At 44.9% G+C, this 11,767-nt stretch overlaps 1 protein-coding gene and 1 pseudogene across 1 annotated transcript; both read left to right on the top strand.

Annotated features, from left to right (window-relative positions):
* Positions 1–1,147: 1,147 nt before the first annotated feature.
* On the top strand, positions 1,148–1,969 carry LOC124973457 (olfactory receptor 2T3-like; annotated as a pseudogene).
* A 7,534-nt stretch (positions 1,970–9,503) lies between these two features.
* On the top strand, positions 9,504–10,466 carry LOC124973456 (olfactory receptor 2T4-like). The gene has a single exon (XM_047537380.1). The coding sequence runs from the start codon at positions 9,504–9,506 to the stop codon at positions 10,464–10,466; it is 963 nt and encodes a 320-aa protein (XP_047393336.1).
* The last annotated feature ends 1,301 nt before the right edge of the window (positions 10,467–11,767 follow it).

The raw sequence follows: 11,767 nt of genomic DNA, 5'->3' as shown, positions 1-11,767 counted from the left end.
AACCCCAATGGCTCTGTGAAATGGGAAAGTGAGTGGATCTGAGAGCTCAGAACTTCTGGTCCACTTGAATGCAGATTCTTTGCGTTGGAGCCATGGTACTAAACTTAGACAATTAGGAAACAATTCTGCAGTACATACAGGTTCACATGAACACACAGGGGACTTTTATGTCTGCCGGTGACAGAGGAAGGAGTTCCTGCAATTAATTATTAACATAATCACTTTATGACACAATGACACTTTTACAGATATTTTTGTATTTTATAAATATGAAGTTTCTGAGGCAATCCTGGAGGCACATACACTGTTCAGCTACAGAACGTGTGCGGGCAAAGCAAGAGAATGTTCTCTACTTCAGCTTAAATCATGTGATGTGAATTTTCTGTTTCATTACTTCAAGGATTAGTTTGGTGTCTTAAGAATATTCTGCGTTGTGCAAACCCTCTCAGGATTGTTTTCACATTTGTAAAACTGAAAGTAGGCAGGTTGAATCACCCCCAGCTTCCACCCTCTTACCTCTTACCTCCTATGGAGGCTCTTAGTCCACCTCCACGTCTCTTGATGACTCTACGTACCTCACACAGGTGGACTTGTCATGGATCTGTCCTCCTGTGACTGACTTATTCCACTTAGCAAAATGTCCCCAGGACGCAGTCACGTTGGAGCATGTGTCTGGATTTCCTTCCTCTCAATCTTTCCATTGCGGTCGCTTAAAACACTTTGTGTTTATCTGTCAATGAACTTGCTTTCCTCCTACCTCCTATTGTGGATAATGCTGCTGTGAACTTAGGACAGCAGATATCTCTTTTATACATACATCAACAAGCAGAATGGCCAGACTGTATAGTCTTTATATACTTAATTTTTGTAAGGGTAAAACATGGTCCGTGGTTGCTGCACCATTTACGTCGACACAGTACAGAAGGGCCCAAACAATCCACCTTCTCCCAAGACTCGCTGCTATTTATTTATTATTGTAGCCACCTGGTGGGTTGGAGGTGATTCTGGTTTGTATGTCCTTCGTTGTTAGTGATACTCAACAACTTTCCATGTGCTTGTTGCCCATGGGCTTATTTTTGGAAATGGCCCTGGATGGGGTCACGCTCCTCATCTTCTGGATCTGTATGGAGATTCGCCTCCTCAGTGCATGGACTCCTTCATCAGCCAGCTGTCTCTCATGGATCTCATGCACATCGCCGTGACTGTGCCCAAGACGCTGGTGGCCCAGGTCACGGGAGACCACACAATCTCCCCCGCAGGCTGTGGGATCCAGATGTTCTTCTGCCTGACCCTGGCAGGAGCTGAGTTTTTCCTCCTGTCGGCCATGGCCTGTGACCGGTAGGCTGCCATCTGCAGACCTCTGCATTATCCCTGCTGATGAACCGAGGGTCTGCCGGCCGCTGGTGTCGGGATGCTGGCTCCTGGGCACGCTGGATGGCTTGCTGCTCACCCCCATCACCATGAGCTTCGCCTTCTGTGAGTCCAGGAAGATCCTGAGCTGCTTCTGCGAGGCCCCTGCCCTGCTGAAGCTCTCCTGCTCTGACGTCTCTCCTACCAGCTGCTCATGTACCTGTGCTGTGTCCTCATGCTGCCCGTGCCCAGCCTGGTCATCTCCAGCTCCTACACCCTCATCCTGCTCCTCATCCTCAGGACCAGCTCTGCCAAGGGCCGCAGGAAGGCGCTGGCCACCTGCTCCTCCCACGTGAGTGTGGTGCTGCTCTTCTTTGGTGCAGCCGTCTACACCTACATGCTCCCCAGTTCCTACCACACAGCACAGCAGGACGTGACGGCGACGGTCTTCCATACCATCCTCACCTCTGAGCTGAACCCCCTCATCTACAGCCTGCGCAACAAAGACATCATGGTGGCTCTGAGGAGCCTGGTTGAGTCAAGGGGGCCATGGTGTGATCTGGGACCCCCAGTTGTTCTGTTGCCACCACCCGATCTGCTGTGTCACAGTGGCAGCTAGGTACCAGGGACTCAGACCTGCCTGTCTTCCAGACTGACAGTTCTCTCTGCCCTGCAGGCCACCGAGCATGGTGCTTCTCAATGACAATTATTCCCACCAGGCGTGAGAGGAGTTTTCTTTTTCTGATTTTATAAGTCAATCCTACCAAGTCATGCAAAAAAAGTAACACCATGAAAGCACATTGTCTAGAACGAGTATAGCTTCATTTTGGAAATCAGTGAAATTACAGTAATAAAAATGTAAAGAGCAAAACTGCCCAAATGGGTAGAATAGATGAAAGACATTCAGTTACCTTATCTTTACATTTTAGATATTAGATACATGAATGTATTGTTTTAACATAGGTTTCATTTATTTTGTTTTTAATTTTTATTGAAAACTTTTTATTATTAACTGACAAATTTCAGTTCAATGGGAAGAATAGGCTTTGGTGATATCTTGCACAGAAAGGCAACTGTATTAAGTAATAATGCATTGCATTTATTATTTTTAATGTTTATCACTTTCTCATTCTAGAGGATTGTTCATCAATTTCAGGAGAGATCTATCAATGTCATTCATTTGTTAAATGAGCTTTCATCTGGTTTTGTTAAATCTCTCTACAGAAGTTTTAAAACAAAATTTTGGCTCTCTTTGTATTACATCTGTTGTACTTTTCCTGTTGTGGTAAAGTAGATCTTTAACCATTGATTTTAAATTCTAAAAAGTCCTTAATGACACAGGTAAGCCTCTGCGTTCTTCATTAAGTGACATTTTCAAAGCAGCCGACTATTTTAATAGAGGCCTTTATTTGGACCCAGATATCATTTAGAAACATATTTTCTCATGAAACTCTTATTTATCTTTTTCATTGAATTTAGAATTAAAACACTGTGAGCAAAGTTTTCTCTTTGAACAGTCCTGAACAGTCAATGTCTGTGTTCTGGATACCGACCATTGTTGAATCTGCAGTTTTTCAGGTGTCCGTGAGGAGCTATTGTTCAGAGTCTGCTGGTTTTCATCTGTATCCTTCATCCATTTTACAGAGGGGATGCTTATAACTTCCCCCTAAATTTTTCCCCTCAGTTTCATTTTTTTGCTTCATGTTTACTGCCGTTTCTGGTGACGCAAAAGTTTAAATTTGCACTTCTATGTTTTATTATCTTGAGGTGTAAGTCTTCATGAACATTTGTCTATTTAGTCTGATGAACCCGTTGACTTTCTCTTATCCTCTATCTGAAATATCTTTTCTCCGTTTTTTTTTTTTCTCTCCCCCAACTATGTGTCTCTTGTAAACAGCATACAATTAGGTTTAGCTTTATTTCGTTTTTCTGCCTGCAAACTTTGATTTCAAAACAGGGAATCTGCTGTGTTTCTAACACTGTGTTCACTGCTATCTTTGCGACATGTCCTCTTCTGGAAGGCTTGGTGCTTGTCACTGTACTTTCTCTTTTACTGAGCTTGTAAGGACTGATTGATAATCTTGTTGTTATAATTCCATTTTTCTCTGAGCTTAATACTTTTCACTCTCTTAATCTTTGGCTAATTAACCTATAAACTAAGACATGCAGGTTTAACTTGCTAATGTTTGAAGTTCATGAAACCTTTATCCTGCTTCTGGTCAATGTGCAAACTTTAAATATTTCCCCTCTCCAGACTCTTGGGCCATTGTGGTTGACTATTTCTGTATTTTTCCCTTTATAAAGAAATTCTTACTGGATGTACTTCTGTTGTCATAATAAAGATTCTTTACCTACCTCACACTCTACCACTCTGCTCCCCACGCCTTCTGGCAGCACAGACCTTCCTCCTGAGTGTCTGCTGGGTCAGATGGTCTTCATTTGGGTGGGTCTGAGGACATGCTTTATTATTGAAACATGTGACCAAGGTTTAAGAATTTCAGATTGAAAGCTCTTTATAGCTGTTTTACTTTGATACAGAATTCAACTGAGGTTGATATGTGAATTTATTTACTTTGTCTCTTTTATTAGGAATAGTTTGTTTAGTAGTTCAGTCATTAAATATTTTATTTAGAATACTATACATTTTATTGCATATCAGTTTTAACTCAAAGTAACTAAAAATGAAAGGAAATAGATTTATTTTCTGATGACTTGAGATGGCCCTTCTGTGTCACGGTAACTTGTTACAGTGATGACTAGGCATATTGAAGACTCCGGAGGGTCTAACCCCCAATACTGCTGTTTCATAAAAGTCCTGGTGGATTTCCTGATACACACTTGGTCATTCACAGGTGCTGCTGTTCCGATGGTCTCCACACAGGCAGCAGGTCACATCACCTTGGGAAGGATGCCACCTTTCTGCCATTTGGTCATCATACTTCCCAAGAGCAGCGGACATCTTGTCACTTCTCCAGGGCTGCCGTGACTGAGCACTGCGTCCGGGTGGCCTAGAATCCCAGAAGTGTTACTGCAGGGTCCCGGATCCACAGCTCTGCGGTCAGGATGTCCGTGAGACCTGGCTTCCTGCAGGAGTGAGGAGGGCCTGGTTGCGGCCTCTACCCCAGCCCCTGTGGCTCCTGGGCTGTGGCTTTGTGACTCCAGCCTCCCGTTACATCAGCCTGTGTCCAGGTTACCCGTGTGAGGACACTGAGCACCGTACTAGGGCTCACCTGCCTCAGGATTACCTCACCTGGATTAATCGCATCTGAAACAGCCCTATTTCTAAATAAAGCCACCTTCCCAGGCACTGGGCATTAGGACTTCATCCTGTGATATTTTAGGCAGGACACAGTTCAACCTTTAACGCTCTGCCACTCCCAGATCCATGTCTTCACCTGCAAAGCCCAAACCTCGCCCAGCATAATCTACCTCGGGAGAGGTGAGGTGGAAGGGCCTCTGACTCTGCTGGACTGTGGTAGTCATTAGTAATCATTGCACTGTTTATCAGACCACCATGTCGTACACCTTAAATGCACACAAATCAAAAGGAAAGCATGTGTTCCACATAAGGTTAAAATATCTCCACCACAGTTTATCATTTAGAAATTAATCCCAACATAACCATTCACTATTTAAGAAGAATTGCAATTGTTATAATTAAAATGATGTCATGCCTGTAATCCCAGCAGTTCCAGAGACTGAGATAGGAGGATCAAGCATTCAAAGTTCACCTCAGCAATGGAGAAGCGCTAAGCAACTCAGTGAGACCCTATCTCTAATAAAATATAAAATAGGACTGATGATGTGGCTCAGTGGTTGAGTACCCCTGAGTTCAATCCCTGGTATCCCCCCAAAAATAAAAATAATTAAAATGATGCAACATTGCCCTCATTGTGTTCAGTCCAATATACACTTCACGCACTTCAAATGTACGAGAGTTCACGAGGAAACTGGTCATAGAGACAGCAAAGGCCTGGAGGGACAGCTGGGGAAGCAGGAAGGGGAATGCTATCAGCTAAGATCTGGAGCCTCGTGCGGGCCTGCCTGCTGAGCTGGTGGAGATGGCCCTCCAGGGCAGTGGTGGCACCTCCACTTCTGATATGCAGCTAACCAGACATCTGTCTGTTGCTGCGAGAATGGACTTGGGGTGTAGACCCTGAAATGCACACAGGGTCCTGTTGCCTGCAGCTCCAAGATGGGAGAAAAGACCTAGTTTCTTTCTTCCTCCCACCTCCAGAAGACTCCGGGGCTGCAATTCACAACTTACAGGAAACCAGGTGGCTGAGGAAGCAGGACAAGCCATCTGCAGGCTGAAGCCCTGCAGGTCAGAGGCAGCTGCAGCTCAGGAGGCAGCCTGACCAACAGACACTGTGTGGACCAAGGCCATCAGGAAAGACCTCCATGTCAGGGGAAATGACCAGTTTAATTCTAGAACACGCATTCAGAATAAAAGTTGAGAACTTGCCTGTATGAGATAAAGGGAGGAGCTGCCTCCACCTGGCCGCCTGTTTTAATCCACGCTTCTGGCCGGCGAGGTACCTTCAGTAGATATTTACAGCTTGAAGTCAAAACACATTTCCAAGCTTGATTTTTATCAGGGACACCATGCTATGGGTGAATTTTCAATTTTATTTGTACCAGTTTGTGTTTTAGATTTTTTTCTATCATGTCAACATTTAAAATAAAAACACATAGTTTAAATTAAATGCAATATTAAAGCAAAATAGATTGCAAGTGAATGACAGGACAAAGAGTCTCACCCATACTCTGATGAACAATGATACAGATGAAGACGTGAACGCATGTTCGTCTAGATCACTTCACTCAGTGGAGGTGTTCTTCCCGACGCTTGAACTGAATGCCGAGTTTCGCACATGTACCTGCTGCATATATGTTGTGGTATTCCACAACTCCACATGCAGAGACACAGGGATGTACAATGGAACAGGACAGATACCACTAACCCACAGTTCATAGATAAGAATTAGAGGTGGTGATGAAGTTTGCAATGATTGTTAATACTGGGTAAGATTTTGAGTTTGACAATAAGGAAGATATTTTTAGAAATCATGAGAAGAAAACCAGAAGAGGTCAGCAGTAGCTATAGCCTCTTTATCTCTCTTAATTGCATCCTCTTCAAAGTCCCAAGGGAGTTTGTCCACAGGAAACCCTCTCCACTCCCAAATGAGCTCCAAGAGCCAGGATGCTATCACGTCCCGACTTTTCTTTGCATCAGCCCGTGGGTGGGACTGAGGCTTGGCCTCAGGGCAAGAAGAGCCAGACGGCCCCAGCCTTCAGGAGTCGCCGCTCCTGGGTGCCGTGCCTCCAAGGTGCTCTACGAGGACTTCACTGCGTCTGCTCAGTTTTATCCATCACCTCCTGGACGTAGCAAATGTCTTTTTCTTTTGAATGTCATCTCATATGAAGCATATTTAGTATAATACAACAGGAAATGGGTTTTATCTTCCAATTATTTATGGGTAAATTGATGTTCATTCTTTATCATAATTTACTGGATGTAAATTATACAGGAAGTATTGCAGAGGAAGGGTGACTGATTTTACTTTGAGATTCTTTCTAAGTTAGAAAACTCTAGAAACCAATATCTGAATCGTATTTATGCTCATTGATTAAACTGATATCAAGTGGCTTAAAATCCAAATTACAAACCATGGAGGAAGGACTCTGTCCCCAAGAGGACCAAGCAGAGTTGACCCCAGGGCTCCAGAGTGGACTGAGGGAAGCGGTGTGACCTTACGGGAGCCCCGAGCACTTGGATTTTTCAACTCTTACAGGTAAAATAAGATGAGTATCTACCTCCCAGGCTCTAGGGGAAGATGAAATTTGGTAAGCCTGCGCTAGTCCTGTCAAGCCCTCTAGATCCTGGTTGTGCTTCCTGAGATTTGATACCAATGGCAAGGACTTACGGGGATGGACTTGGGAAAGGGGTCAGCGTTTCAGGGCAGCTCTGCTTGACAGAGCTATGAACTTCAGATAAGGTCTCCATTACTCTGCCACCCACACTGACGATTCTCCAGGTTCAGCACACTGTGCTGTGCACGGGAAAATCCAGCACAGAGAAGAGGAAGTGGAGAGGCGGCGGTCACTGTGCACGGTGCAGACCAGGGATCCGTCCTCTGTCTGTGCACCAGGTCAGCTCTTGACTGTGGCTTGATGACAGTGACCCTTCACCCAATGCACAGAGCCTTGGCAAGCACCCTCCACCCCCTGCACCTTTCCCACCACTAACAGCAAGCGCCTTCCAGCCAGATCTTTGCCCCACTCTTACCACGAGTGTGGATTGAATTCACAAGTCCTTCTCACAGTTTATTGGACTGTTCAAAATCTTTCCCAAAGCTCAGCTTCCATCTGCCAATGCAGGTGAGAATATAGAAATAATGTAACTTTAAATGCAATCTGTCCCAGATTTGATAAATATTGATGTGCTATCTACTGCATCAGCACCCCAGAACCCAAATTGTTTTTGCTAGTGTTTAGAATTATTATAAGAACATAGCATTGCACTTAAAACTTGGAAAATCTTCCTGAAATACCTTTGTATCATGACCACTGCCAAAGTCATCCCTCGAATAGCCCACATTGGCAAAGACCTTAGAAAGTGACACATCGTTCCATTAGGCAAAAGGTAGAGGAGTCATAATGGACCTTCTTCAGAAACACCAAGTATCTTTTTGCTTCTGTTACTCTTTCTTGTTTTATAGTTATTTTAACATTCACTGTAAATCATGTTCATTTAGCTTACTTCCCTGGGTAGAGTAAGGGTGCCATCCCTAAAATTTACAAAGTTTAATGAGTCTTGGGTTCATCTTCAATTTCTAACCCAGAGGCCGTGAGTGGCAAGACAGAGGGGAGAAGAGTCAATCAAGGGCCAGAGACATCTCGGTTCTGTCCAGTGGGCCTGAGGGCCTCTGAGCTCCCTGACAAAGTGATTGCAGTGGGCAGTACAGATGGCGTTTGCAAACCCAGCAGAAGCCTTGTCGGGCAAGGCAGTGACTCTCTAAGTCCTGTTCACCCTCCTGAGGTTTAATGCCAGTGGCAGAAGCTCAAGGAGGAAAACCCGAAGAGGCATGTCCTAGAAGAAAGGGAGCCAGGAGCTCAGTGAAACCAGCCCATGGGTGAAGATGAGAAGTACGGGTCACAAGTGTTGATGTGATGCGTAAACACAGCTGGTGCAAATTTATACAAAGTAAGTGCTCGGACACTTAAGTTGACTGGACCTACAAAGGTACCGATTCAAAGCCGTGACTGGTTACTTAGGTACTGACACCGCAACACGTCTCCTGTCATAAGACGGTAAGAGCACCCGGTTCCTTTGGCAGAACAATGAAAGCCGTGTTAACTCTTGAACGGCGTATGTGTTTACTCACTGGTGCTGTTCTGGGTGCATTCATTACCATGTTCAGTTGAGTCTCACCACACCTGAGGTCCAGCAGTGTGGACAGATGGGACAAGGACAGACTTCTCACCCTTGGGTCTGTCCACGGTCTTTTATGCATCAGGACCCAGTTGGGTCTCAGAGATGTGGGAGGATTTTGCCCACAAAACCACAGACACACATGGAGTTCAATACCGTGGACAGAGGGGGAAAAAGACTTTGGTATGAATTTCCCTCAAATGATGTTTCAGTGACTTTCTAAATCTTTATACAAAGAATGTACCTCTCACATTCTTTAGGATCTTACCAGAAGCCTTAAACCAGAGAGGCTGATTCAATTCAGATTTCTATGGCAAAAGCTTAGAAATAAGGATTTTTATTTCTTTTTTTTCCCCAGTGGTTTACTATTTGTGTTTGGTCAGGGTGGTGACTCTTTAAATTTCCAACATTGGTTTACAAACAGCATCATGTATCAAGAAGCCTCCCCTCTCCCAACACCAGTAACTTCAGAGTATGAACCACCAATTCCTTTGAGCCACAGTCCCACAGTTGTGAATTTTCAATTTTCTGGTAAATTCATTGAATTATAAGTCATTTATAAGCCCCAAAGTTACAGACCTATAGAATTTTCTGGTTGGCATAATCAGGTGGGAACACACACACACACACACACACACACACACACACGCACGCCATTCACTTCAGCCTGCTATACGACGTTAACCCAAAACTTTCTCGGTGTCCCAGGAGGAAGCTCATGGACATCGCCACCTGGATGACCAACCACACGAGGTGGGCAGATTTCATCCTAGTGGGACTCTTCGGTCAATCCCAGCACCCAGCTCTGCTTTGTGTGGTCATCTTCCTGGTTTTCCTCATGGCCCTGTCTGGAAATGCGCTCCTGATCCTCCTGATACACTCCAACACCCAGCTCCACACCCCCATGTACTTCTTCATCAGCCAGCTGTCCCTCATGGACATGATGTACATCTCCATCACTGTGCCCAAGGTGCTCCTGGACCAGGTGCTGGGCCTGAGTACCATCTCGGTCCCTGAATGTGGGCTGCAGATGTTCCTCTATGTGACACTAGCAGGTTCAGAATTCTTCCTTCTGGCAGCCATGGCCTATGACCGCTACGTGGCCATCTGCCATCCACTCCATTACTCTGTGCTCATGAACCACAGGATGTGTCTCCTACTGGCATCTGGGTGCTGGTTCCTGGGATCAGTGGATGGCTTCATGTTCACTCCCGTCACCATGACCTTCCCATTCTGCAGATCCCGGGAGATCCAGCACTTCTTCTGTGAAGTCCCTGCCGTGATGAAGCTCTCCTGCTCGGACACCTCACTCTATGAGGTTTTCATGTACCTGTGCTGTGTCCTCATGCTCCTCATCCCCGTGACAGTCATCTCAGGCTCCTACTCCTGCATCCTGCTCACCATTCACAGGATGAGCTCAGCAGAGGGCAGGAGGAAGGCCCTGGCCACCTGCTCCTCACACATGATGGTGGTCACGCTCTTCTATGGGGCTGCTGTCTACACCTACATGCTCCCCAGCTCCTACCACACCCCACAGAAGGACATGGTGGTGTCTGTCTTTTACACCATACTCACTCCTGTGCTAAATCCTTTAATCTATAGTCTTAGGAATAAGGATGTCATGGGAGCCCTAAAGAAAATGTTGGATTCAGGACCAGTTTTTAAAGAAGCCACAACATAGAGAATCTTTATGATAACATACGTATATTCAAGTCTCTTCTTTCTGCACACCGGAAGTGTAGGACTACATTCCAAAGGTCACTCCTCAGATGCTAAGACCACCAGGGCATTTCATCTCATTTCCATGTCTCTTTTAGGAATTGTTCCTTAAACTCGAAAGTTTCTGGGTTTCACCCTCCTCCACACAAAGTGCATTACGCAGTGACATTGTAGTGACGTTGATATTCAGAGGAGCTCCTGACTCCACTGAGATTACCCATGTTCTCAGGTAGTGGCAATGATGGCATCGGGGGCAAGAACCAAGGGGTGAAATGGAGAGGGAGGGACGTTCTGGTGTGCAATTGCACAACAGGGTGAGTACAGATGACAATAACACACTGTTTCAGAAAGCAGAACTGGCTTTGAATGTCCTCACTATGGAATGTTTTCCCTGACAAGTGGAGAATGATATATAATGTGGATGGGGGGGTGGGGAGTGAGAGAAGAATGGAGGAACTTTGGATTATGTAGATGGAAATGAGAGGGCGGGGGATGAAAACTGGTGGAATGAGACAGACGTCATTACACTATGTACATGTCTGATTACACGAATGCTGTGAGTCTACATTGTGCACAACCATGGAAACTAAATGATGTACCCCATTTGTGTACAATGAATCAAAATGCAGTCTGTAAAAAATTAAAAAATAAATAACTAATAATTAAAAAAGAAGTGATGAATGTTTAGGAGGCAGATATGTTTAACATAATTTACCTAATGCACAGTGTATTCAAGTATGGGAACAGCACATGGTACTCCAAGGACATAAGCAATGTTTATGTTATAGTGCATCACTTAAAATAATGAAACTTTTAAAAATAAGTTGTAAGGAGACAATGTTTAACTGCAGGTAGGTCAGGGAATGGTGCATATGGACGGCCTCTGTATTACTGTTTTTCCTGCTGCTTTCCTAAAAATTTGAAATTAATTCCAAATAAAGAGTTAAAATACCGTCTCCTCTGCCCCTGACGTTTTTCAGAGGCACTCTGTTTACTGGCAGTGACATGATGTCGTTAAAACCATGCTCGTTTCTAATTTCCTATTTGTGGCTGGAACAGGGTGGTGGATTTTCCACTCTTATTAAAGACTACCTTGTTGCGTGTGTCCATTTCCGAAGGCTGTACTGAGGACAGGAGCCTTGTACGGTGGTGAGAGTGGGTCCAGAATTACCTAAGGGACCGTGGGGAACATGAACCCAGAGTGAAAGAGAGAAGCAGGAAGTGTCTGCAGGAGAGAGCACATTGATTCTGCTGTGCTGACTT

Source organism: Sciurus carolinensis (assembly GCF_902686445.1).
Source record: "Sciurus carolinensis chromosome 19 unlocalized genomic scaffold, mSciCar1.2 SUPER_34, whole genome shotgun sequence".
NCBI classification, from domain to species: Eukaryota; Metazoa; Chordata; class Mammalia; order Rodentia; family Sciuridae; genus Sciurus; species Sciurus carolinensis.
The sequence above is the reverse complement of the archived record's forward strand: the minus strand, read 5'-3'. Positions and strand labels throughout refer to the sequence as shown.

What these genes read in the sequence shown, in the direction of transcription:
- LOC124973456 (XM_047537380.1), top strand. Translation starts at nt 9,504, where the DNA reads ATGGACATCGCCACCTGGATGACCAACCACACGAGGTGGGCAGATTTC.